Source organism: Mastacembelus armatus, chromosome 12 (assembly GCF_900324485.2).
Source record: "Mastacembelus armatus chromosome 12, fMasArm1.2, whole genome shotgun sequence".
Lineage (NCBI taxonomy): Eukaryota > Metazoa > Chordata > Actinopteri > Synbranchiformes > Mastacembelidae > Mastacembelus > Mastacembelus armatus.
Window position 1 is genome coordinate 5,286,623 of NC_046644.1, and position 27,964 is coordinate 5,314,586.

The following is a 27,964-nucleotide window of genomic DNA, read 5'->3' on the forward strand; positions in this document are numbered from 1 at the left end:
CCTGCAGTTTCTAAACCACGCCCACATACCTGCGAGAAGCAGGAAGTCACTTTTTTCGGATCTGGCGAAATCAAAATAGTGAAAAATTGTCTCGTAAGACCGTCGTCGGCCTCTGTCTCCTTTAAACGCCCTTCTGCTCTTCGAAATCCTCTGCTGTGGTCACGTAGGATCAGGAAACAGACGGAGTTTCACCTGGTAAGTTGTCTCGAGGTGCTCGCCCTGAATGTCGACATTCATGGCTCCACCGCAGTTTTGCGCTCGCTGCCATATTAGGACGTAGCATGTAGAGCCGTGGACTTTACCTTTAGGTTACAAACAACATTTATTTCACTCTACTAGTGCCAGCAACTTTTAATTTCGCTTTTATCTGTGGGAACCACCCATGTGTGACCTATTTTGCACCCAGGCCTCAGTGTTGGTGTGTTCATAGATGCAGGTACTAGGGTTTTTGCTTTATTATGTATCAGCTATTTTCATTGTAATCTTTTTAATCGGTTAGCAACCAGCACTTTGGGCAGGCATATTTAGTTTCTAGAGGGGTAACATAGCCCCAACAGTCCAGAGCAACGGAGAGTGTGGAAAAGAAGTGAAGAGACGTGTGCAAGCAGGTTGGAACAGGTGGAGGAAAGTGTGAGGTGTGATGTGTGACAAAAGAGTGTCAGCAAGAATGAAAGGAAAGGTGGACAAGACAGTGGTGAGACCAGCAATGTTGTCTGGTTTAGAGACAGTGGCACTGAGACAAAGACAGGAGGCAGAGCTGGAGGTAGCAGAGCTGAAGATGTTGAGGTTCTCTCTGGGAGTGACGAGGATGGACAGGATCAGGAATGAGGACATCAGAGGGACCGCTCATGTTAGATGGTTTGGAGAAAAAGCCAGGGAAGCCAGATTGAGATGGTTTGGACATGTTCAGAGGAGGGACAGTGAATACATTGGTAAAAGGATGCTGAGGTTAGAGCTGCCAGGAAGGAGGCCTAGAGGAACCAACCAAAGAGGAGGTTCTTGGATGTAGTGAAGGAGGACATGAGGAGAGTTGGTGTGGGTGAGGAGGATACAGAGGATAGGGTTAAATGGAGGCAGATGATTTGCTGTGGCGACCCCTGAAGGGAGCAGCCGAAAGGAAAAGAAGAGGGATAACATAGCTCCAAATGTGAAAATGAACTTTACTGAAATGACTATTGTTTAAATAGTGCACTTCCTCCATTACATTGCAGTTTTGCTACATTGCACCATGTTCATTCAGTGGCCATGTTAATTTCATGGAGGGTATGAAGATCAGTTTTTGTTGGAGCTTCTTTAGAGATGTGTTGATTTGACTCTGTGGTCATTTTGGAGGATGTATGTTTGTACTAGTTTGCATTATACTGAAAGGTGTTTCAGTTATTTAGTTGCTGCTGATAAAAATGAAGGAAACCCCATATTGTGCCTGTTTATTATGTTAGAACAAATCATACATTCATTTAACCTCTAAGATGTATTTTAAGAAAAATGTGCTTTTACAGCAGGTATTTTTACACATCATGGCAGGTAAAATACAGGTATTAGTATTAACATTAACAATGGCTCTGTATTGATGTGTCCCATAACTGAGTGACAGTGAGACATCATGTACAATGCCAGGAGCCTAAAACTAAAGCAGCTCAAATGAATTCAACCATTAATATTTTTTTATACAACCATGCTTTTTCTAAAACATTCCTTGAACAAGACACTTGTCATTAGCAAGACCATATCCTTGACTGGCAGCCCAACTATAATTGGATTTTGAATCTGTGTGTAAATAATGAGGCACGGTTAAAGCACTTTAGAATTTACTGTCTCGTTGCTAATAATGATTGCAGCTCATGTCCAATTCAACGTTAAGCAAAACTGGCCTTGTGTACTCTGTGCAGTAGAATTTAAAGTCTGTCTCAGGTCTTTGAAACAGCCCAATTCCTAGAAACAACAAATCCTGTCATGCTAGTCAGCATGCACAGTACCAATACAGAAAAAAAAACTGCTGTAGGGAGAACATGCTGTTTTTTCCTGTAACACTGAAATATGTTGTTTTTTCCTTTTCTTCAGTTTCCCTCCACAGGTGACTTCACTTCCCCAGTAATTGAGATTATACCTGTAAAGGGCACGTGCACATACTCCTCCTTGCATGTCTGTCAATCTCTCTCCCACTTTCATTACACACTCATCACAGATTTGTGAGTGGCATGTGTCTCTCCATCTGGCTTGCACATGCATTGCATATGGACATTGCATAATGTCCTTGGGCCTCAGTAATGAAGCAGTCCAACACATGGGGAAGTGACAAGGGGCATAGAAACAAACTGCTTATATAAAAGCATTAAGAAGACCAAACAACTCCAGCTTAATTTGCTCGCACAAACACATTCTCAGAGAGCTAAGACCTTTTAATAAGTAAAAGATTCAGCCTGCAAGTCTGATTGAAAATATGAATTTTACTGTTAAAAATTCTATATATATGCTTTATATATAAATAGCTCCTGATGACCAGGTGGGTGCTTTGGTGAATTCGAATATGAGTATGTAAGAATCAAAATCACTGCAATCAATTTCAAAAGATTATAGTTATGGAAATGTACTTATGTAATTATGAACATCAACAGGAGAGCCAAAAAAAGTAAAGAAGCTTAAGATGTTGTTCTTGTAAGTAAGACATCAAATCTTGGCCTGGAAATGCCTACGGTTAACCATCATGCAACCATCTGAGCAAACCCCAACTAACAGCACTGCAGCAGTTGTAAATTATTGAAAATGTGAATGTCTGCAGTGAAAGATTAAAAAAAGATCCTCCTGGGTTTTAATGTTCTTGAGAATGCAGACCAGAGCAGATGTATTTATTTAGTGGTTGTGCACAGCTCTGGCTTTGTTAAATTGCCTTTCAGAGACTAGTATCCTCATATGAAGTTGCTGTGACTAACATGTTAGCAAACAATTGCCTACATCCCCATCCAGCAGACACAGAGCAGCCTCACAGAACAAGTTGTATTTGCTCCACCAGATGAATGGCTCTGCTTTTGGCTGCCTCTTGAGTTGCTTGACTATCCATCCACTAACTTACTCAGTCTGTCCCTGCTGGTTGGTGGATTATGTTACCTTTGGACTGAGCTAGGCCAGCTGTTTCCTCCATTTCCAGACATTGTGCTAAACTAAGCTAGCTGGCAGATGGCCAGCTTCCTGTTTTTCTGTGCAGTTATCAGAGTGGCGTTGATCTTTTCAGCTATATCTTGGCAAGAAAGCAAGAATGTTTCACAAAATTCCTTGAATGTGTATTGGATCTTGTCAGGCCAGTACTCGATATGTAGCATAAGGTCAGTTCTGACACCAGATATCAAAACAGTAAATCATATTTGTTCATCACTAGTAAAAAGGGAGGAGAAAAATGAGAAAAAGCAAATTAGTTTGAGTCCAGTGTGACCTCTGTAGAAAAAATTGAGATGAGATATGATGAGATAAGGTAAGTGGAAAGGAAAAAAACTCTCTTTAATGGAAGAAACCTCAAACAGAACTAGGCTCAGTTTGGGTGGCTGTCTGCCTCGACCGGTTGGGGTGAGTTGATAGAGGAGAGAGAAAAGAACAACAACAATAAACAACAACAAAAAAAAAACACTGCGCAGGCTGATGGGATGAGTGCACCTCAGTAATATACATGGCCAAGGATACCTGCAGAAGTTATAGAGGAGAGCACAAACTAGGTTGTTTGTGCAACATGTCCGTTCATGTGCTGTTGGTATTGTTTCACATACAGTTACACACCCTGTGAACATCATGCTGCTGCATGAATTTTGCAGAGCTTGATGATTTGGTCACTTCAGTGCTTTAAGCGCAGACGAGGTTCCTAATGTGGGCACCTCTGGCATAGACAACACACTGGGTGAGCTATAAAGAACCTTCTCCTTTTTCTTCGTCTTCCTTTGTACTGTTTTAAAAATAGATGCTTGTTATTTTTGTGTCTCTCGCTGTGCTGCTGGTATTTTTGTCCCGCTTTGGAGTGCTGAGGGATTTCTGCTGCTTAGTTAAATCTGCAGCATGGCCATCCATTGTGGTAATCCAGACGCCCAGGCTGCTGGAATATAAATCCTGTCCGGAGTTTGCATTGGCTGGCAGCTCATCAAGGGGCCACAGAGATTATTTATTTAATTATTTATTTATTGCAAACCTCTCAGGACATGGTGTCTGCTGTCAGCTGTCAGGCATGACAAGATACAGACATTTAATCTGAGTGGGGGTGTGAGCACCTTATCACAGGGATGCAGTTAAGGATGAATTATGGAAGTTCATTGAAGACAAAACTACCCAGCATGAACAAAACATATTTTAAACGGTCATCACTCAGAAAATTGACTTGAGTCTTGAATGCAAGTCACATCAAATCTGAGTTTAAGATGCTAGCTTGTTAAACCCATCAATCTGATTTGTAATGTGTGCTGTCATCTTTTTTATGTCTCAAACAAAGCGTCCTGAAATTGTCCTGTAAGCTATTTTTGTATGTGCAACAACTTTCCCCAAAAACGGTGGCAAAATTTGTTACCATTTATTGTTAGGTTGCATTAATATTTCAACATTTTTAGCATGGTACTTATGATTCACTGTAAATAATATATGAAGTGACTTACTGATAGATGATTCACTTAAACATTTAAAGATCAAGCATGCTGTGCTGCAAAAAAAGTATTTAGCAAGAGTCTAAGGTATTACTGGTTTTTAATCAGAGATGGAATTATGACAGTGTATGAAGGGCCAGAATTTGTAATTTTCATGGAACTGTTTTGGCAGCAGGAAAAATGTTGAGTAATGCCAGTCTTAGCTTTTAAGTCTTACATCTGTAAGTTAAAATCTCATGAGAGCACACTTCAAAGAAGTGCTCACAGATCTGTTCATGCGCAGGCTTAAATCCTTAATTATTTGCACCTTAAGTATGTTTATTAATAGTTTTGTCTTTAATAAACCTCCATAAACCTCCTCCTGGTGGAGGAGTGTGACACTATCTGATGGTGAAGTAGATGGGTCTGTCTGGGTGTAAATGGCGACAAGACTTAAGCCTGGATGTGGGATTACAGGAGAGGGGGGTGGGGTGCATGCATGATCTGTCAGGATTTACATCCAGTCATCCCAGCAGCAGCAGCAGCAGCAGCAACAGCAACAGCAACGGTGGTGATGGTGGTGGCAGCAGAGGCTGTGTTTTCATTAGTGTAATGTCCAGAGAAGCTCCAGAATTATGTAAGAGTGATGTGCTGTCATCCCCACTCGGCCGGCCCACAGCCTGGCAGGAACGTGGCCGTTTGTTTTCCTTTTATCCTCCCTCACTCAGAAAAGCCAAAAGGACATCTGTCAGAGTTGGAGGTTGGGTACAGGACTCATGGTAGCCACACCACGAGAACCTCGCCACTCCGATTGATGAAGCTGTGGCTCGTTGTCGTGGAGAAAGTGATGCACTGAGGCAGGAAGAAAAAATAAGTCTGTCGTCTTGATAAGCAGCGTGGAGATGTTGAAGATGTTAGAAGCGGAATAATGGTAGTGCAGTAGCAGTGGTGCGGTGTGCGTTATGATGCCGTCACTTTTAGTGGATAATTAGAAAATGAAGTTTAAGAAGTTCATTACAATCATGCAGGCAGCTATGGGGATCGTACCCCTAAACAAACGGGAGCTTCTGCCACCGGGAAGGAAACTGTGGAGACCCCCAGGGTGAGTTTGATCATTGTGAATGATATGTCATTATATGTTACAGTAGCAGAGGCTGAAATCTCAGACTGCCGTGTGGGAATCTAGACAAATAAATCCAAATCTATCTGCTTGGCTAGATTTCACTAGAACAAAGAGAGAAAATATGTTTGTTTGCTTTTGTAATTTTAGGGGAACCAGTTCTTTAATACCTTTCTTTGGGCAATGCACATCATAGTCAAAACAACTGATTTATATTTGATTATTAGACTGGTGCAAAGAGTTTGGACATAATAGAAAGCTGACTGTAACGAGAAAACCATGTCTTTGAGGCTTCAGTTGTATACTTTGATGTGGATTAATTGTACGACAGGGTGGTCTTTTTGAAAGTGACTGTAAAGTGTAAAGGAGTCCAATCTATCAGCACTTACATCACATGGTCACATTCACGTTAGCACTCTATTAGTACTGTGCTTTCCATTGTACTAGCAGTGTGAAAGTTCAACATAGTGCTACTGACCTGTGGTTGTGTGGTGAAATGTTAAGCCCTAAAACAATTATATTTGTAACTTCAAAGTTACAATTTGATGTATCTTCAATAATCCTGAAAATTATTTTTTCAAACCGATTTCTTACTTGATATTAGATATTGATTTTGGAACCCTTACAGCACTATTATATACATATACCTGTATAATCTACATTTTCAACTACAATATTCATTGGTTTATACTATATGTTTATCACTTTGCTCAGTAATATAGTGTCAAACCCTGTGAAAATGTATAATGATAAAGGAAACAGTTTATCATTTTAGGTGCAAGAATTGAGCATCACATCATGATCCCAACAACTTCATGTGATTGTGATTTGATTTGACAAAAAAAGTGTTGACCATTTTTATCTAATTATTACCCCTCTCAAGAGTCTAACTGGCACAGCAATTGTTATGTAAACTGTGGCACGTGAAGTATAATAGCTCACCAAACTAAGTAGGATGCTTAGCTGAGTTTGGCACCTTTGCAGTGAATCTAGCAATTGCATCTATGACAGGGTTGGCTGACAATGGACTCTGCACACTGGCTTGATCTCCTGGTTTGCTTTAGTGAAGGTCTATCTTCTCTGGCTGAGATGTGAGCCCTGAACTGAAGTTGACTGAACAAGGTGTGGATTCTGCTTCATTCTGTAACTGTTCTTTCTTAGAGAAAATACTTGCTACTGTGGAGATGTTTATTTTTTTTTACAGTAGAACCACACATCTGTGTACTGTAGACTAAAATGAAGCATATCTTGACATCTGCTGATTTTATTTTATTTTTTTTCTCTGTCAACTTCGCCTTATTAGAAGTACTGCACTAAATTAACCTTAAATGGTAACTCAGAGGTGACTACATATGTAAGGTCAGCATGGGCCCATAGGCAAATTTTTGCACACATTAATGCAACAATGGCCTGATCTAGACCTTGATCTATCTTTTATGTCAGGGAATGAAGTGAGTTGCATTTGATTATTCAGTTGTTCCCTTAGATACCAAGCTCTTCCTCATGTTTTCTCCAAAGCTACAAGTAGAGGCTTAATATGTAAAGGGCAGCAGGTTTAGTCATGCATAGACAATCTGCTTTCTTCACTCTCAGCACAGTATCAGCATTTGACTATATTTGTTCAGGCCATATGTATGCATCAGAAACCTCATTTCTGACTCATTGCAAAAGCAGCTGATGTATATTCAGTAGCATTAGATGAATCTGGCTGTAGTATGAGTCATGTACAATTGCCTTAGTTCTGGAAAACAGAACTTGATTTATTCCCATCTGATCCTTTGGTCTTTGAGTATTAAGATCAAGATGAATTAAATTCCTAAAGTAGTGACTGTACATTTTATGTTGATGAAACAAATAAATAACTAGACTGATTGTTTCAGCACTGATTTGGGTTGAAAGATATCAGCTCTACTTTGCATATGAGCATTATTTCTCAAACATCACAATGCTCCTCCAGAAGACATACAACAGGTTTATATTCATCTTGACAAAGAGTGACAACGTGAATGTGACATATTTGTAATAATTTATTGTATTTTTAATTGTAGGTGTAAGTAAAACATTACCAGTTAAAAATGTGAGTTTCACTCTGTGTGCACAGAGACCAACTTGGTTCTGACCAGACCAGCACTGACCTGCTCAAGTCCAGCCGTAAGTTCTGCTGGTCCAGAGAAGCCCACTACCTATATCTTCGCCGCCTCTCTTCACGCAGCTACTCGGCTATTATGATGGTATGTTTGCAGTACACAATGTTGAATGTGGTTTGGTGAAATGTTTTAATATGTTAATTTATTAATGCTTTCACATTTATTCTACTGTAGACATTTTACTTTTGAATCCTGTCAGATGAAAACATGAGGCAGCTATATTGATATCTTGTTGCACACATAATGCTTAATGCATTTTCACTCAAGACTGAAATTGTCATTATGTATTCTATATATTTCTGTGTTTTTCTGACTGTTGCTGGCTGTGTACTAGTGATTTCCAAGCTTTTGAGGTCACTTAGGTGATTGTGTAGTTCTATTTTGATGAAATTTTCATGATTATGAAACTTTCATAATCCCATCAAGTAAGATGAAAAATACATGCATGCATCTTTTTAGTTTATGCTAAAATATTTGGTAACTTACAAACAAGGTAGCTGCCATAGTTATGATGTGGAGATATGAGATAATGACTCAGACCCAGACCTTTTTTCTCTTCCCTTATTTGAATGTAACTACGCCTTAGTGACCCTTCCTGCATTCAGGATGATGATTAACCAGAGAGACACGTCTTGTCCCAGCAGCGTCATTGGTTTAATGACTTGGTCACACAAATTATTCAGGCCAGCGACGCTGTTTTGCATTAGTGTGGCCTATTTAAGGCCTGTTACACATATTTCAGTTGATGTGAAATGATTTCACTTGATTGGCCTTTCATTTTTTCTTAAATTGTGGTAATTTTATTCTTACATTAGTTCTGAAAAACAAAGATAGGGATAATGTGCTGTCCAATTTGCTTACAAAGAAGGTTCTGTCATTTATTAAAAATTATTGAAAGGAAACCATTACATTGTATGTGGTATTAAGGGTTTGGGATATTTTAAGGGTCAGCTGGTGTTCTTATCTGTAATCTGACTCATGCTGATAAAATACCAGATAAGCACAGCCTCGAATACATACACACACGTCTGTCTTTCTACAGTTGTGAGGACACTCAGTGAACATGCATTCCTTAGCCTAACCTCAACCATCACAACTAAACACCTACCCTAACCCTTGACTTAAACCTGATTCTAGCCTCTATTTATCCACAAACAGTTTTTTAGAGTTGGGAGGACTGGCCATGTTCTCCCCAAACTAAAATCTGTCCACACAACCAGCAAAATACAATATGCTAATGTGGGCTAACTACACACAGTCTTCTAGTATAAAAACCTTATATTTTACAATGTTTTTACATTTTATACCAGTACAGTTTGTGGCTAACCATACACTGTATTACACGGCTGTTGTGCCCAATGCTCTGTCTATACGGTTTTCCCAGTTTGGTGTGGATAATGCTTGTATTCCTTTTTAGGGGGATGTTATCTTTACTCTTTGAGGCTTTGAGCATTTTATACGCATTAGCATTAAATCATCGTTGTTTTGCCTTTTGTAGTAAGTATAAGATAATAAAAACAATGCAATGTTCAGATCTTAAAGAAGATTCAGATTTATACAGATTTAGAGATCCCAGAGGGAAATTGTTTAAAAGCACTAATGCCACACTGTAAAATTACTCCACTACAAGTAATGTCCTGCATCAATACGTTACTTTGATGTGTAAGTACACATAATACAGAAAAATGATCCTAATATCTGAATTAATATTAGTTGTACGTTAATGCATACACTAAATTTAATGTTTAGTTGTTTAAGGTTGCGCTAATATTAAGTATTTCATATATTGTGGGTAGTGCAACAACAATGCATCAAGACATGAAAATGACTAATTAGTAAAGTTGCCAGATAAATGTAGAGTAAAACGTACAGTAGTGAAGCAGAAGTTTAAATCTGCAAAGAATGGAAACACATTAAATTAAAGCAAAAGTATAGCTACCTCAAATGTAAACTGAAGTAGGCAACGGTGGCCTAGGGGATACATTGCACCACTAAATCGGTCACGTTATAGCGTAGGTTGTACAGTAGACATCAGATTACCGTAGCTCATTAAAAGGCGTATCGTTTGTCATGACCTATTTTCCAATCTTCTTGGCATTTTTACTCAACTGGTCATGTAAAACTTTACAGTTCAAATATTGCTGTATAATGTGGCACAGAACTAAAATCACTGGGTTGATGGGATTATGTAAAGACACTTAATTATCAGCCTAGTGCTAATTATCTGGTAAAAAAACAAAAAAGTATGCCCATGCGCCGCCTGTGAGCAGCCTGTGCTGGGTCAAACCTGTTGTGGCGCCTCTCTGGGAGCAAAACAACGGGAATTCTGGACGGCTCCATCTCAGCGATATTAGCGGGGTAACGCCCCTCCGTCACTATATCTGTAATGCGCTTAACGGTTCGTTATTGCTAATAGCTTTAATAAATGTGTTTTGTGTTAAACGAGGGCGAAGTCATAATGCTGTTTAAGTTTGCTTTTATCTTTCACAGTTTGTGTTAAATTTAAATCTCCCTCCGCTCTCATTTGGTATAATCTGAATCGAGCTAGGAGAAGTCGGCGCTAACTAATTTTTGTTCAGGTTGTGTGATCTGAAGGTTTTTAGTAAGCAAAGTGCGGCGTTCAGACTGAAGTAGACGAGACTTCCACACTCCCTAAACTTTCTTGTCTTCAGTACTTTAGCCAGAGTACAACCAGAAGTACATAACCGGTCATAGTTTACTTTAAATCTCCACTACCAGTCCCGGACAGTTCAAAGTGCGTGATGCCAGTAAACCGAGGGGGTCTGCTGTCTCTGAGTAGATATGCAACTCAGTATTTCACCGTAAGTAGCCTACGAGCATGGCTGGATTTAAAGAGTAACATTACTGACGGCTAGAAATACTCGCACTGATTAACTCTTGTCAAATGTTTTCTGTGTTTTTGAGTAAGAGTTAGCTAACTAACTACCACGACTCCCTGTTGCACCTGCCGCTAATTTAACAGCTAACACTTAGTGTAGTCAACAGGAGCACATTCAAAGTTAAATCTTGCTTTTAAAGCTTTTGCAGGCTTTAACCTGCCGGTGTTCTCTGCCTTTAACGAATTTTATCGGCTGGTTTCTGTCGGAGTGACCATGTTTGGCTTTGATGGTGAAATATGTTTGCTTTTTCCTTTTTAACTGTTCCTCTATCAAGTTTCTCAAGAAACAACATTGAACGGTGATGCAGCCTGTAGTTCAGCTACAAGCTGAAGACAGACGGAGTTATTGTAACGTTAATGGCTTTGTTTTAAGGTTATCCCTGGATTATTTGTTGTTTCCTGCGCCTCACCACGTCATACAGCTCTGTCTCCGCTAGGGGGCAGACTTGTACACCTTTTAGCAGTGGTCAGCAGCACACAAACCAGCAGTAGGTTTCAAACACTTGATACCTACGAACATTTGACTTACATTGGTGGACAGACAGTAAATGTTTTTGCACTGATGTACTTTCAACAGCTGCAAACTGTTTTTTAGCAAATTATTTAAAAATGATGGCCTTCAAACATGTCTGTTGTATCTAGAAGCCTTAGAGTTTAGTTACAAAGTTAAGAAGAGACGTTCTTTCTTTGAATATCAAGGCTGGCAGATTCAAAAACAATAAGGAAGGAAACAGAACATCTTTTTTCTTTATTGTTGATACAATAGTGATTTATAAATGTTTAATTTGTATGCATACATTTCACTGCATGTATACATTATTTCAGTTTTACAATTTTAATGTACAGTTTGCCAGAACAGGTCAGTGTGAGTTAACAATTTATTTAAAAGATGTGGAAATATTTGCATTTGCATTGTATTGTATTTTGCAAAAGGTCATATCAGAATCCCCCAAATGTTTGTCCACCCTTGAGAGCACCTGACAGAACCACATGAGAATTATGTATTATATTTGAATTTGAATATTGCTGAAAGTTTTTAGTATAGTTCTTTTTGATTTCTTTACAAATTTACCCTTTGTTTTTTTGTTTTTTTAAATGAGTTGACTCTGCTCTCAGTAATTTGTTTTCTAAGTCATGTCCTACAAGGATGACCCAGTATTTCAGCCTCTCTCCTCATTAGTGAAATTTGTTTGTGTTTTGTTATGTAATGCCCCATACTCAGGAGACTACGACTTATCCAGCAGGCCTGCCTCCTAGCAGCCATCACAATCATATCACATTGTACAAGAAGGCAGTCTGATTAAAACTGGTTTGGCCTTGCCCATAGCACTTTAATTGTCTGTTTTAAGTTGTTTATTTTACTTTCATGAGTTGTCTTCTGCTGCAGCTTTGGTTTTGGCCTGTTAGGTGCAAAAGCATGCCAAATAAACCACACTTGAGCAGTTCACTTTTCTATGGATACAATGTGCATTCCATTGAGTTGAGCATAAAAACTGAATTCTCCAAATATTTAACTGCGTCAGTCCTCACACATGACCTTGACAAGCTGTTGAGCTGTGTGTGTGTGTGTGTGTGTGTGTGTGTGTGTGTGTGTTGATTTTATATGTGACACCCAAATGTGGATTTGTCAAATATTGTGAACAGAGAATGATCTTTAATGAACACTAAAATATTACTGGACAAGGGGATTTTTGCCTAATGCACTTGTCTAGTGCTACTTAAGATGAAATTCTAGATGGACAAATGGCAGCACAAAAATAAAAAAATATTTCTGTAGTCCTTTCCCTGTACTGCCCAGGTAATATTTGACATTTTTCTATTCACACTGTCCTATGCACTCTCTGGTACAGCTGCTGGCTATCTGGTTTCCCGTTGTAGGCCAGAAGATCAAGAAAAGTGGGTTATGATGGGTATGCTGCAAGCCGGAGTTGTGCCCCCATTTCACTAAGGCAGGGGAGGGATGTCAGCACCACACATATTTCTCTTCCCATTTTAGTTCCCCTAAAAAACCCAACAACTATCTCATCTGTTGTGCTGACACTCAAATTTGCCCTATGCCCTTTGTTTTTGGTTTGAGTAGCTGTATGAATCAGCAAGAAAACTGCGAGGTTTGTTCTTAGGGACTAAACTGACCTTGAACCCAAAATCTGTTGTGTAGTTTGATGTTGCATATGTGGAAGAACAATTGGGTGCTTAATGACCACATACTTGTGCAGGAGTTGGTGTGTCTGTATGTTTACACTCTGCAGACAGTGGGATTTGTACTGAATGTAGGCCAGCAGAATGCCTCTTACGTCAAAGGCAGGCGGGCAGATGCAGGGAGAGAGCTGCTGGTGGTTGTGCAGCTGTGGCCATGGAGGAGGCTGTGGCGCACATCAGTCTGCCAGAGCACCACTGGCGCTGAACAGGGAAAGACGCAGATAGGAAGAGACGGACGGCACCCATGATGAAGACCGTTCTCAGCCTGCACAGGAAATGGGCCCATGCGGTCAAGACCATACGTATCCTGCAGGGACTTGTGAGTGTGATTCTACTACCAAGGTTTAGATTCAATCAGATCTGTGACCAGGGGCAGTTGCTTGGCCATGCAGCTGGAAGTGACTGATTCTGTAATTTCTTTTAAGCTGAATTTCTGTAAAGTTGAGTTAAAAGTGGCACTTGCTCATGACTATATTCAAAATATATTATAATTTTGTGAAAAATTAATGTAAGTTGTTTGTGAATTTCAAAGCCAACTCATGGTGTGTTTTTAAGAGGTACTAATGCATGATCTGTGCATTTGGATTTTGGAAATCAGCTTTTCACTTTGCCTTAAATCATAGAATGAATAGTTAGTTTGACTTCATTACGACCAACAGACTAATTGAATTAATTAGTCTCTTGCTTAACAGGAAATGAATCAGGATTTGAGGGTTTTTGACTAATGGACAACTAACCAATTTTACCACCTCAGCCTGGGCTCTGGTTTCTTTTATTAGTCATTACAGGGTTCATAAGTAGTAATCTGTACATAAATTGTAATTAATTTAATTGCTTGCAACTCTGAATGTTGTTCTATGTTTATTGGCTATCAGACCTGAAGTTCAGCAGGTGTATAACCTGCAGATGAGCTGTGTAAACCTGAAATATTTTGTTGCTCAGAAAAAGTGTTTCCTGAATTATTTAAATGCTGTTTAGGGAAGTGTTTCCATCAGTAGTTAATAAGAGCTGGAAGATTTTTGGTCAAACTAGTTGTAAACTCCTGGTTGTGTAACAAAAGTGCAAGCTAATGAACTGGCTATCATGTAATACATTATTAATCTGCTTTGTGAAAGGACACCACTTTAATCTTTTCTTTTCTTCTACAGAACCCGGCCATGGAGGAGACCGTGTGGGAGCAGTACACTGTGACCCTGCAAAGGGTGAGTCTATCTGCACTAAAACACAACAGACCTCAGCTCATTTACAGAACTTACATTAAAGCCATAAATCCAGGCTGCTATGTCTGGTGGTTCACATTTTAATTATTAGTTTGAAACATTGCTGTCAGCCAGCAGTTGAGACTGAAGTGCTCCCAGGCTACGGATGTAACAGACATTTCTCTGTCCTCTGAATGACAGCTAGCATAAACTTATGCAATGTGAAAAAAAGCATAATTACATTTTTTGTTACATCTTTTTAAAAGTTGCTAAACACTTGTGCAACTTTAGCAACATGATTCAACCACATGCCCTCTGTAATGCTTCATGAACTTTGGGGATTTGTCACATAAACATCCAGCTCATGTCTTTAAGGCTGATGCTGATATATAGATTGAGTATTCAAAAAAAAGCTCTAAAGACCCAGGGCTGCCTACTTAGCAATTGCTGGTAAGTAGGCAGCAAAATCAGCAACTACCTATTGATCTGTGATGCTGTAGGACTCTGAATGTTTGGTAACGCTGCTCCATATTTGTGTAATGTGTAAATAAGCCGTTGTTTGCAAGCAATTTATCTCAATTTTCTAGTGACAGTAATGCAAGTAAGCAGTTAGTGTTGTTTTCTGCTTGGTGTGTTACTCCGCGTAGACCAAAAAATTAATTTTGGGGCTGGGGTTTTCCCTGTGTGAATATGGGCTCATGACTGTAGTGTGTGTAAAATTACCAGTGTTATGATCTGAATCATGAGCTATTTGATCAAATAAAGATATAGCGTTTCAAATCTTACCTGATGTTTGAAGTCAGATTTTGGTACATTTGTTACATTTTAATTGATAGTAGAAATGATTACACCCACCTTACATTGTTTTGAGTTACCTCTTTAATACTTGGTTAATCTCTTATCTGTGTCACATCTCAACACCAGCCAGGTGAATCAGGTATTAGGTTTTTTTAATGTTAAAACCTGTGTGTAATTGTGTGAGCAGAGCACACCACTTGAGCTTACCACAATGAGCTTGTCTCGTGCTGCTGTACACTGAAGCCAGAAAAGCAGATTTAGTGCAAAAAGGTCTTCTGCTGCAGGCATATGATCCCTGAATCTCAACCCCACCACTGCCAGCTGTCACACACTTTTGTTTTGTGCATCTACTTCTCTTTCTGTTCTACCATTTGCAAACTGAGTCGCTTTTTTAAATATGTTCTCTCTGCTGCTGCTTTTGTCCCTTGAAGTGAACTTAATATGAAAGTCAACATTTATGATAATTTACACAACATAAAACAATATTTAAAAGGAACTGAGCACATAAACTTACATCACTTTTTTCACAATTTAAGACAAAGATGCAATATGTGAAAGATTTAGCAGCATCTAGGGGTGAGATCATTGAATGCAACCTTCTGAGTGTTTGGTTTGTCTGTTTTGGGCTACTGTAGAAACATGGCAGTGCAACATGGCTGCCTCAGTGAAAGGAGACCCCTCTATGTAGATTTAAAAGGCTCATTCTAAAATTAAGTAAATGCAGTGGTTGGTATTTCCAATTATTACACACTAATAAACACATATTTAAAAATACTATATTCCAGTTCTGATAATAGGTCACTCTAAATATTACACATTGAACTTTTAGGTCACATGACCAAATAAAGCACCATAAACTAAAAATGAAACAGCATAAACAAAACTTAACTTCTATCCACCCATTATCTATACCCGCTCATTCCTAACCAGGGTCACGGGGAGATCCACTGGAGCCTATCCCAGCTCTCTTTGAGTGAAAGGCAAAACTTAACTTGATGAAACTTAATGAAAGAGCAAAAACATGCTGTAATTTATGGCAATTACAACCTAACATTATGCTAACAAAAGAATATTTGTTAATTGTTTGTTTAAAGCAAATACAGAAGGCATACAAACAAAAAGCTTGTGAAGATCACAAGGCAAACTATAGAGAACATCACATATAGTGAAAGTAATTTCAACAGATAATAGAAGATGATCACGGAATATTAATTTAATTGATGCATTATAACTCAGCATATGATTATAAACAGATGCAAATTAGTTTAACCCTATTTAAAAGGGTAATGCAGTGAAAATCCAGGGTTAAGTCAGCAAACGTTTTGCTTTCATTTGTCCCTGCTCACACTTTCTCCCTCCCTCTGGCTCCATGATCATCTGCTTGCAGCAGAGGGAAGTGGTGAATTGTGGGTTTTTTTTTTTTTTAAGTACAGATGGAAGGGAGGGGATAAACAGAGAGGATCAAATCTCTGTTCTAATCTCATCTGGGCAAACTGGAGCAGTGGCAGGTAGAATTATTCCCACACATTCTTACACATTTCTGAAGAAGATACAAGCCTTCCCTAAAAACATAGCTGTTTGTATACTCGAATCGCACTTTGGTAAAATGTGCAGACTGGTAATGTGCACAGAAGTGGAAGTACACAGCCATATGTGACTCTAGTATCTCTATATTATAATCACAATGAGAGTCCATATCCCTTCAGTCACTATGTACAATACACATGCAGCCATGCTAATACAGTATGAGCTGACAAACACTATGGGGATTACTGGACCTGCTCCTCTCTCACACACACATATAAATACACAGTGTGACACATAATAGAGACGCCACATGATTTATATGTTTTCTCCTTTTTCCTCAGGATCCAAAGATGGGCTTTGGCATTGCAGTGTCAGGGGGGCGGGACAACCCGAATGAAGAAACTGGCGAGACATCTATTGTGGTGTCTGATGTCTTGCAGGGAGGACCTGCTGATGGCTTATTATTGTATGTACTGATTTGGATCAAAGTTTAGCAGTTATACCATACATTAGATTTGACTTATTTATCCATGTTTTCGTAAAGCACTGTACAGTTAACTTCTTCAGAAGTGGGCTTACAAACTGTTACAAATTTTAGATTTGTTGTGAATACTGAAGTATATATTCCTCTAATGTCCCTGTAGCAGTTCTGTAGCAGTCTGTTATGTTTATATTAAAATATAACAATGTTATGATTTTTGGAGTGAACAACTGTTTAACATGTTTAGCTCATATCATTGTGATTTTGTGTCTAGTGAGAGTGATAGAGTCGTGCAGGTGAATGCAGTCGCAATGGAGGGGGCTATCCACTCCTTTGCTGTCCAGACCCTCAGAAAGTGTGGAAAAGTAGCAAAAATTGTAAGTAAAGCATTTTGTTTGTGTTTGGAACCTGATGACTTCTGATCTTGTTGTTTTTATTGAAACTTTTTTTTCCCTGTTTATCAACAGACAGTAAAGAGGCCCAGGAAGGTTCCAGTCAATGTGCTGAACCGCCCCGCATCACCTGATGACCGAGTCTTCAACAATGACTACAATGATGATTACAACTATGACCAGGACCACCGCAGTGTGTACAGTGGCCGTAGTGGTGGCGGGCGCGACCACAGCCTGGATAGGGAGCGAGGCGGTGGAGGCTACATGGATTCTGGCTACCAAACACGTGAGCGTGACTACGACAGAGACTATGACCGGCGGGAGCGTGGCAGGAGCATGGAGAGAGACCTCAGTCCGGACCGGCAGTACAGGAGAGACGGCAGCAGAGGCCGCACTTTAGACAGAGAGCGCAGCCCAGATCGCCGCTACAGGAGTGAGCACACGCTCGACCGTGACTACAGCCCGGACAGACGGTACCGCAGTGAGCATGCATTAGATCGAGACCACAGTCCAGACCGACGATACCGGAGCGAGCGAATGCTGGACCGCACCAACAGCCCTGACCTGCGTTACAGAAATGAACCCAGTTTTGAACGGGGACGTGAACGCATCCCTAGTGACCCAAGGAAGTATGATGAGCCACCAAAGCGAAGTGGGAGCAGGGATCGTTTGGACCGCTCACCATCACCTGCTGCCATGCCTATCCCTCTGGCCCGCCCCACCCGAGACCTGGAACCACTCGAGAAACCGCTCAATGTGGTGCTTCTCAAGAACCACCCCAATGAAGGTGAGAAACAGAAAGGGTTCCACTGTTTTCAAACTTTTTTTTTCTTTTCTTTTTTTTTTTTTTAAACAACACAGCATGGTGTGTAACACTAAAATTGTGATGTTTTCAGTGTTATGAAATTAATGTGAAATGAGGATTTCAGTAAAATATTTTTTTGCAAAAATAAACCCTGAACTAATAATATTTTTTTGCCATCTTTTCCAGAGTATGGTCTTCGTCTGGGCAGTCAGCTCTTTGTTAAGGAGATCACCAGCACAGGACTTGCCAGGAGAGATGGGAACCTGCAGGAAGGGGACATTATACTGAAGGTAATGTTGTCTCTTTTGCAGAATTCAGAAAAACTGTGAAAATGTCCGTAACAGCATAACTCATCTTCTTTGTCTTTCTGCCAGATTAATGGTACAGTGACAGAAAACCTGTCTCTTAGCGATGCTGGGAAGCTGATTGAGAAGTCCAGAGGAAAGCTGCAGCTGGTGGTGCAGAGAGACAGACGGCAGGTGCTGGTCAGAGTCCCCCCAATGGCTGACAGCGACTCCGAGATTGATGGTGAGAGACAATCGAAACTGAAAAGCAGCAGATCCTATCCAGTGTAAAGACCTGTGGCCACCATCATCACATATACCCACTACAAATGAACTGCATATGAATCAAATGTGGAAATGTTCTAGCTGCTGTTGCTGTATTTGTCCTTTTCACAAAATAAAGATTTTGTTCCCATGTCAGTTTTTAAGTTTTATTTAAATATTGATACGTACGAATCTTTCCTAAAGCTGGAAATAACTGAAATATTTCATCAATCATTATTCATTATATGTTTTTCACTGTGATTACTCACTCCTTTATACCTGTTTTTAATGTCACATGACCAGATGGGTTGCTGTGATTGGTAGGAACCAATCTAGAGAAGTGGTGTGAGTGAATTGTTCACTGACCAAATGTTTATGGGCAGGGAGGAACAGCCAGAAGACTCGTGACCCACTTCATCTGGTTTTGGGGCTGTGTGTTTCAGAGAACGTGTGTGTGTGAAAGTGCTCACTAGCCTTTGGCTGGGTGATCTAATTCCCCATCATAATCCTGCTGTTGGATATGACAGAATTTCATTATGTTAAGGTTCGCACCGCGGTGGCAGTCTGGTTTATGCCATCCAGGAGATGTTCTGTGACAATCTCTGAGAACAATAGAGACTGGAATGGTGTATTAATGAGAATTTTCAGCTCTGTTAGGTTCTGAATCATCTGAAGTCTATCTACTGAATTTTGCTCTTTAATTGTATTGCTGTGTTTTAGCACAGTTTTCCTGCATGCCAAAATGTAAACGTCCTGTTGAATTTCAGCGTTCTTTGTCATGATCCTTGGAGCTGGTGATGTATATAATGAGTGGGAATGCTCAACTGTGAGTAGTGATCTGACTGTTATTTGTCTGACATGGATGTCTGCTTTCATGGCATATAGCAAATTTAAATCATGTAAAAGCTTAATTGTGTATTCTTTTTAAAAATATAATAGCTTTAAGGGGAAAATAGAATTTTTTTTTTTAATCCTTATTTCCTGAATGTGAAGATCTAACAGTTTTTTGTTGGTTCTGAAAGGTTACAATATGCTTGTGTGTTGCAGATATCTCAGAGATCGAGTCGTACCGCTCCTACTCTCCCCAGGATGACAGGCGGGGCCACCACTCTGACCTCTCCTCCCACTCCTCTAATGAAAGGCTTAGAGAGAAGCCCAGGTAAGCTGTCATTAAATCTTCACCTACAGGTTGGAATTATTTTTCTCCGCCTGAAGCTTTAACTACTTGACTAACATGTGCTTCAGAGCTATAGACCTGTAAAATCTTTATAGTTAATTCCATAAATAAAAAGCCACATAACATTGAATTTTTTTTTGCTTAACTTTGTGTTATCATTGAGTGATGAAAGCCGCAAGATAAATGAGATCAGCTTTACTGAGATAGCTCCTGTGATTTTTTTTTTTTTTTTCTTTTTCTTTTTTTATGCATGTTGTTAAATACAGCAGAAAAAAAATCGGGATAGTACAGGATTATGTTGATTTACGCTCCATGAAGCTTAGCCAATCCATCACATCAAATTAAAAAAAAAAAATCCAGTGGTGATAGGTTTTTTTTTTTTTTTTTTTTTTTTTTTTTTTTTTTTTATACTTGAATTTTGATGAGGAATTTATCTGAATCAGCTCAGTGTGGATTCTCCGGGTCACATATTTTGCCTTTGAACTTTTGGCATGAGGAGTGGTGCAACAAGCTTCTCAGCTGGACTGACATTATGGTCTCCAAAAAGTCCCTTTAGAAATTAGACATATTCTGATAATTGAATCTGTGATACTACCAGAGAAGACCCACCCAGCAGGCTGGCAAAAATGGGGGCCATGCCGACACCATTCAGAGTTCCTGAAAGACACGTAGAAGACAAACCCACTGTGCAGGCAGAGAGGGAGGACCCACGACCAGAAACGCCACCAGGTAAGCATGTCTCTTTCAGAATATCCTGAACTATTTATCACTCACTTCAAAACATCAATATACAATATGTTGTTTTCTCTTCAGTTGCAACAGTACCAGCAGTCACTGTGGCCCCGAAGGCTCACGCTCCTCCTAAGGTGCCAGTAAAGCCGAGCATAGAGGACGAAGAAATATATGGGTAGGTAGATCAGGGTGACACTGTCTTTTTGTTAGCTGATCTACAAACCCATTACATTATATAAAGATTTTATTCTGTCCCCTTGTCAAGGGCGAACACGGTGATGGTGCGTTTTCAGAAAGGTGACAGTGTCGGCCTCAGACTGGCAGGAGGAAACGATGTTGGCATCTTCATCGCTGGCGTTCAGGAGGACAGTGCAGCTGAGCAGGAGGGTCTCCATACAGGAGATCAGATCATGAAGGTGAGGCTTCTTTTCCCCCACATTCAACATGTAAAGATGAGATATTCAGATGAATCAGTAGCATAAAATTCAGAATGTGTTAATCAAGAATCCCATTAGGTTCTGACCAGTGTATACTGCAGGTACTGATTAAAGATTACTTTAAATATGAAGACAAAAGACAAGGAAAAAAGAACTCTGAGATAATGTAAAAAAAAATAATTATTATTGAAAACAACGTTAGGCACAGTACACATGTAACCCAAAGGCTGGATTAGAATCTCCTGTCATTACCAAAATGATTCTGTTTTTAGTTTCTGTAGTGCCAGTGATGTATCTGATGTCTGTGTGTAAAAACAGTATAGTCTGTTTTGTGGTAATGTTATTTCTTGCCTGTGTTGATGGACTGGTGACCTGTCCAGGGTGTACCCCTGTCTTTCACCCAAAGAGAGCTGGGATAAGCTCCAGCAGATCCCTGTGACCCTAATTAGGAATAAGCAGATAAAGATAATTCATGGAAGGATGATCATATTTCTTGCTTGTTTTGTTTCAGGTGAACAACATGGATTTCAGAGGCATGGTGCGTGAGGATGCTGTACTCTATCTCCTGGAGATTCCCAAAGGAGAAGATGTTACCATTCTTGTTCAGAGCAACCCTGAAGGTACTGTGCTGCGAAATGAAATGTTTAAAATCACAGTTAATACATTTCTAAATGCAAATACTTGCCTGTGCTATAATACTTCCACTGCTCATCGAAGGTAATAGTCCTTGTATACTGCAATAAAAAGGCAGATATTAATTATTAGGCAATGTTGGTGTGAATTAACGTGCATAAGCATTAAAAAGCTTATTCATTTAATTGGTTAAGGCAGTTACTATACACAACAGGCCTTGTAGATACAGAATGACAGTGACCTCAACATCAGGTCTACCTACTAGTACTCCAATAAGGTCAAGCCATTTATTTCAGTATTTTTTTTCTTCATTTGCTTTCTGTTTCAGTTTATGAGGACGTTTTAACATCTGGTAGAGGCGACTCTTTCTTCATTAGGACCCATTTTGAGTATGAGAAGGAGACACCACAGAGCCTTCCTTTTTCCAGAGGAGAGATATTCAAAGTGACAGACACCCTTTATGATGGCAAGCTGGGCAACTGGCTGGCAATCCGCACTGACAAGGACAACCAGCTTCTGGAGAAAGGAATCATCCCCAATAAGAGCAGGTATGTACGTGGAAGTCATGGTTGTGTGTTGTTGTTTTTATGGATTTGGCAGACTAACAGGTCGCAGCACAGCCTGTAAGTTGTACCCAAGTTGGATTTTTAGTGGTAACATCTGTAACAAATGATTCATTCCAGGGGTGGTAGCAGCTAATAGCTGTTTTATCTCACAGAGCGGACCAAATGGCCAATGTCCAGAATGCTGCTCGGGCCGCATCAGGCAATGACAGAGGAGACTTCTGGAGGCTGAGAGGTCAAAGAGCTGCAAAGAAGAAAGATCTCCGCAAGAGCCGAGAGGATCTGAGTTCCGCTCCAGTCACCACACGTTTTCCAGCCTATGAGAGGGTGGTTTTACGTGAAGGTAACCATTAGTTATCCATTGGCCCTGCTGCAGTTTGACACGAGATAGCTTATATTTTTATGTTTTTGCCTGAATTTGTATCCTGCTTGATGTTTTTTTTTTTTTTTTAGCTGGTTTCAGAAGACCTGTGGTGATATTTGGGCCCATTTCTGATGCAGTGACTGAAAAATTGGCCAGTGAGCTGCCAGATGAGTTTGTCATTGCCAGTAAGTGCTTAATTTTAGTTGTTGACAGGCTTTGTGTTTGTTTGCGCATTTTGCATATGTACTCTGCTGTGGTTTGTAAATAATTTCTGTCTTCTTTCAGAAACTGAGCCCAAAGATGCTGGAAGTGAGAAATCCTCTGGAGTGGTGAGACTAAACACCATTCGACAAATCATTGAACAGGTACAGTATACTAGGAGATATGTACTTTGGTGAATATAAATAGTCTTTTACACTCATTTGACCACTCTCCCCTAAAATTTATCAGGACCTCCATGCTCTTCTGGATGTGACTCCCAAAGCTGTGGATACTCTGAACTACACCCAGTGGTATCCCATCGTCATCTTCCTGAACCCAGACAGCAAGCAAGGTGTCAAGACCATGAGAAGTCGCCTCATGCCAGGATCGAACCGCAGCGCACGCAAACTGTACGAGCAGGCCGTTAGGCTGAGGAAGACCTGTACACACCTTTTCACTGGTAGGTTTTACTCTGAGAAAAGAATGCATGCAGCCAGAAAGATGTTTTTTTTGGTTTTGTGGTAAAATCATTGATGAAATACCTTCAGATAATGTGAGCTGAAAGATAAATGAAATAACGTTTTGCATCAGTAAAAAAAAAAAAATACATAAAATATTTGAAAAACAATCTCTCCCTGGACTTGTTAAGACTTAAACTGATAAACTATTTTTGTGAACATGTAGCAACCATCGACCTGAACTCAGCCAATGACGCATGGTATGGCAGTGTGAAAGATTCAATTCGGGACCAGCAGAACAGAGCTGTGTGGGTGTGTGAGGGCAAGGTGAGTCTTATCAGTCTGACTGACGCACTGCTGCTAACAGGAAGGCACGTCACTTTTTAGTTAGTTAGTTTAGTTACAGCCTAAAATGCATTTGGATGATTAAACATGGGTTCACATCAAGTTTAATGGGCTTCTAGAACAGTAGCCATTAATAAAATTAATTTTCTCCTTATTGTTGAGCTTAACTGAATTGTGAGAGTATTAAATCATTCAGAGTTGACTTGGTGTAGTCACTTTTCTGTCCATCACTTCCTCTCCTTAGTTGGACGGCTCAGAGGAAGACCTGGATCTCAATGATGACCGCATGTCCTACCTGTCAGCAATGAGCGCGGATTACCTGAGCATGGACAGCCGCCTGACCAGTGACTACGAAGACACAGCAGATGAGGGTGGGGCTTACACTGACAATGAGCTGGACGAGGCGTTAGACGAACCCCAGCCTGTGTCGGCCATCAGTCGATCATCTGAGCCCGTGCTGCCAGACGAGGTGGGCATGTTGATGCTGTACAAAATACTGGACAGTGTATGCACAGTAGGACATTCACCCTTTTAATTCTCACCATGTGTGTGCGTGTGTGCATGTAGAAGCCTCACCCTGAACCCCGGGCTCGTGTGAGGAAGTCAGGTAGCAGAGAGGTGCTGAACAGGGACCCCAGCCCTCCCCCTTCGTTTGTCCCTGAACCCCCGAAGGTGAGAATCCCCCGAGCCCCTGACGCTTTTCCCCAAACTCTTTGTCGTTTCATTCTGTTTTTACTCTCCTGTAAAGAGCAACATTAGAATGTCAGATTCAGAAAGATGATTAGTTTACGGAGCATAGTTGTGACATGTCAGAAAGAATTTAAAAACACTTGGAGAACACTAAGTCAAAGTTCTCAAATGTTAAATGTTTTCTAAATACACTCACAAGAACTTCACATCAATAAAATTGCAGTAAAATTTGAATCCATAAATGTCAGATTTAATGAAAACTGTTGTGGTTCATGGTGAACGTGGCTGTCACATTCTCAGTGTAATTGGACTGGCTTTAAAAATAGAGCTCACAGGTCTGCACACATGTTTTTCTTTGAAGGAGCATGATCCTAAAGCCTACTATTCTTACCAAAACCCACACAGCTGCTAAAAATGTTTCAGATGGACCAAAATATCCTGATCCATTTTTGCCTGTGACAGGTGCGGATTCAGGCTCGGACTGACTCCGCACGCAGCTTTGACTCACACTCCAGCAGCACCATCAGCAGCGATGCAGTGGTTGGAAACAAGCCACTTCCCCCTCCCGTGGCCCAAAAGCCCACTATTCCCCGTCTGACCCAGCCAACTGAGGAGCACAGCTCAGGGAAGGAGGAGGATGACCCTGCCAAAAAGTCCTTCCTGGGCAAGGTTAGAATTCTTATTTCTCTGTTTAATGTTTTTAGAGCAACAGATTCCTTTCTCACCTGTTAACATTACAATTCCCTCTAAAGAAATATTATGTTTCTCAGGTTTAATCCACTGTTCAGAGACTATGACTTAGTTATTAAATCTTCTTTGTTTCATTTTCTTCTATCACTTTTATTGCTTCTAATGTGAAATAGAAAATGGGTGACCAGGTAATGAAATATAACAGCATTTGTCTTGAATGTTCACATTCCTCCTCCTTTTTGAATCCATAGTAACTCATCCATCATAATATTGTTTTATATGTTCATTTAATTCAGTTATCACACTCCCAATGATTAATGTGGCAGTCACTTTCATAAGGGTCGCACCATGTGGGATTTGATCTATTATTTATCCTAAATCTAGAGAGTTAAACATTTATTTTCTCCCAGATTCAAGCTTTTGAGAAGATGGATCACCTGGCCCGGGCTCAGAGGATCTTGGAGCTGCAGGAGGCAGAGAATGCTCGAGTCAGTGCTGTTGTTATTAATATTGACTGTTATTTCAGTCCAGCTGTAGGTGGACACATCTGCATTTAACAGTTCAGGAGTCTGAGATAGACATATGGAGTTGGTATCTCCCAGCACTAGTTCTGAAGCCTCACACTAGGTCCAGCTAAATATGTTATATAGAAGGAAGAGAACGGATTTTGTCCTTCAATAATTGCTTTGGTAAAGAAAGTCTTTACATCTAGTATGGAAAGGAGCAAAGTAATAACCCCTTCAGTGTACATAAAGTTGTGCACCTGAAAAAAATGGGACCTTATCCTTTCAGCGAATAGAGCTGGCAAAAGCTAAAATACTTTGTCTCTTGAGCTACATGAAGTGTTGGGATGTCTTGTGGTGATTTTTTGTCCTATCAGTTCTGACTTATCTGGGTCTTGTTCCCTCCTCTCCCCACAGTTGGAAATTGCCCAGAAGCATCCAGACATCTACGCTGTCCCAGTAAAGCTGCCAAAACCCAACCTCAACCGTCCTCAGCCGATAGGGTGAGAGCATCACGCTTTTATTTAAGACTGTTGGTTTTAAACTTGTCATAACATATCCATTAGTCCTTGGAAAGACAAAGCTATACTGCTTGGTCACTGGTGTCTGTCTGTGTCTGTGATCAGTTCAAGCTCAAACCCTGAGCCTCAGACTCCATCCAGGCCTCAGTACTCAGAGATGAGAGGACACGAGGACAATGAGGCTGAGTACCGCAGACAGCTGGCTGACCAGGCTAAGAGAGGATACTACAATCCCCAGAAATACAAAGACACTGAGCTGTAGACTGGGAAACCAGGAAGTAACATCCCACAGTTACAAGCAGACAGCTCTTGTTGCCGTGGTAACTATTTATGTAAACTGTAAACAGTTTAGGTGTACTCAGCTCCAATTTTACAGTTTTCTACTGTTGTCTCACTACATATATTTCAGATATGTTTGACCAAACACTTTACAACGATCCAGGCAACTTTTACAATATGTGTTTTGGCAAGTTCACCATCATACTTGTCCTCGGAAAAAAAAAAGAGGCTGATATTTCTGATGTACTTTTTCATACGCCACATATTTAGTGAATGTATATATATATATATATATATAATATATATATGTTTTTTATGAGTCTGAATAGATTTTTGTTGCAAGTGGGGTTTTTATACCCTTTATACTAACACCTAACCCAGTTTGTGCCGCTTATGTTTTACTGATACATTCCAGCCAGAGCTAATTATCTGATTTATCTGATGAAAGATAATACCCTGTGTTTGTTTCTGCTGCTCTGAAGTTGTTTACAGAAACCTCAAATCTTTTCTAACCATCTGGATGAACAACAGTGTTTTTGTTTTTTTCTTTTTTAACCCTGCACACTAACTTCCTACCCATGTAGGTGGCGGTGCCACATTTTCTTGCACAGTTTGAAGAACAGAGAAAAATATGAACATTGTCTATGGCCATGGAAATGAATAAAATAACACTATATGCAATTGTAAAACTTTGATCAAAATCTTGAACAAGAAGAACTTTGAACTTTTGAACTTTGAACAAGATGAAAAGACATAGGGAATTTCCTGCTATCCACTTTATTTTGATTAGGAAAGAATCACAACCTTTATCCTTTATCATCCAGATGATTAAAAAAGTCCCTCAAATTCTGGAAGTGCCCTGTTGACTGCATCAAGTGTTTGAAATATTCAAAGGGCTGTTAATGATCACCGAGGATAGATCTTTCAGGAAGACAGACATTTGGCTCTGTGACTTGAATCTAATGCTACTACATGAGAAGCACAAACTCGCTGTGCTGCACTTAAACCACATATAGTACTGTAGTGTGTATACATTATCAGAATTTTACATTCTACTAGCAAGGGGTTTTGTGCACCACCAGTATTCTAACACCTCTACTGAAAGAGTATATTTGAGGCACATTCATACAAGAATAGAGTAAAAATCAGTAACTGTCATTTCTTGCAGCCTGTCAGATGCTGTCGGTGTTTGTCTCCTGCCAGATCTCTGCTTTATTGTACACTTCTACATTCCTGATTGGACATCTGCATGTACACTACACTATAATTGTAATGTTTGTGCATTCTGGGAGGCAGTGTATTTTAAAGTGCCTTGCAGTGCTAATGTCAGGCCAAGGACAGAGAAAAAGGCTTTTCCCATGGACTGCACAAGGTTCAATTGACAAAACAATCTGACAAACACACTTTTGTCTAAAGTGACAAAGTACAAGCAATTTAAGTTACTGAAAACCTTTTTAACAATGTTCTCTTTTTATTGCCCTTTTGGTAGAGAAGCTCATTCCCTTCACCAAAGTAGAGATGTTGTAGTGGCAGTGAAAGAAAACAATGACAGGATATGGAAGTTGTACCAGTTTTTTGTCTCAATGGATTCAGTGCACTTCTGTAATCTAGGGACGGTGTGCAGGTGCCTGTTAAGCATTTGTGCATACCTGAGCTGGGGCAGA

The 27,964-nt window shown here is 40.0% G+C and overlaps 1 protein-coding gene across 4 annotated transcripts; it reads left to right on the top strand.

The window, feature by feature from the left end:
- On the top strand, positions 1-27,832 carry tjp2a (tight junction protein 2a (zona occludens 2)). Of its 4 annotated transcripts, none has more exons than XM_026297294.1 (25): positions 1-195; positions 7,814-7,943; positions 14,106-14,159; positions 16,823-16,947; positions 17,237-17,339; positions 17,430-18,141; positions 18,346-18,449; positions 18,534-18,687; positions 19,755-19,866; positions 20,483-20,613; positions 20,698-20,791; positions 20,882-21,032; positions 21,565-21,673; positions 22,015-22,234; positions 22,405-22,592; positions 22,703-22,798; positions 22,899-22,978; positions 23,064-23,274; positions 23,499-23,599; positions 23,862-24,086; positions 24,185-24,289; positions 24,770-24,976; positions 25,408-25,485; positions 25,918-26,003; positions 26,127-27,832. In XM_026297294.1, exons 2-25 carry the CDS (start codon positions 7,938-7,940, stop codon positions 26,281-26,283), a joined length of 3,609 nt encoding a protein of 1,202 aa, XP_026153079.1. In that variant the 5' UTR covers positions 1-195; positions 7,814-7,937; the 3' UTR covers positions 26,284-27,832. The 4 variants fall into 4 exon arrangements, with proteins under 4 accessions (XP_026153079.1, XP_026153080.1, XP_026153078.1 ...); XM_026297295.1 differs by lacking the exons at positions 1-195; positions 7,814-7,943 and adding exons at positions 10,230-10,681; positions 16,388-16,462; XM_026297293.1 differs by lacking the exons at positions 1-195; positions 7,814-7,943 and adding an exon at positions 10,231-10,681.
- The last annotated feature ends 132 nt before the right edge of the window (positions 27,833-27,964 follow it).

Excerpts from the sequence above, each read along its gene's own strand:
- tjp2a (XM_026297292.1), top strand. The coding sequence starts at position 13,202 with ATGATGAAGACCGTTCTCAGCCTGCACAGGAAATGGGCCCATGCGGTC. Across the intron at positions 22,235-22,404 it reads ATCATCCCCAATAAGAGCAG|AGCGGACCAAATGGCCAATG; the intron begins GTATGTACGTGG and ends TTTATCTCACAG. Across the intron at positions 24,290-24,769 it reads TTGTCCCTGAACCCCCGAAG|GTGCGGATTCAGGCTCGGAC; the intron begins GTGAGAATCCCC and ends TGCCTGTGACAG.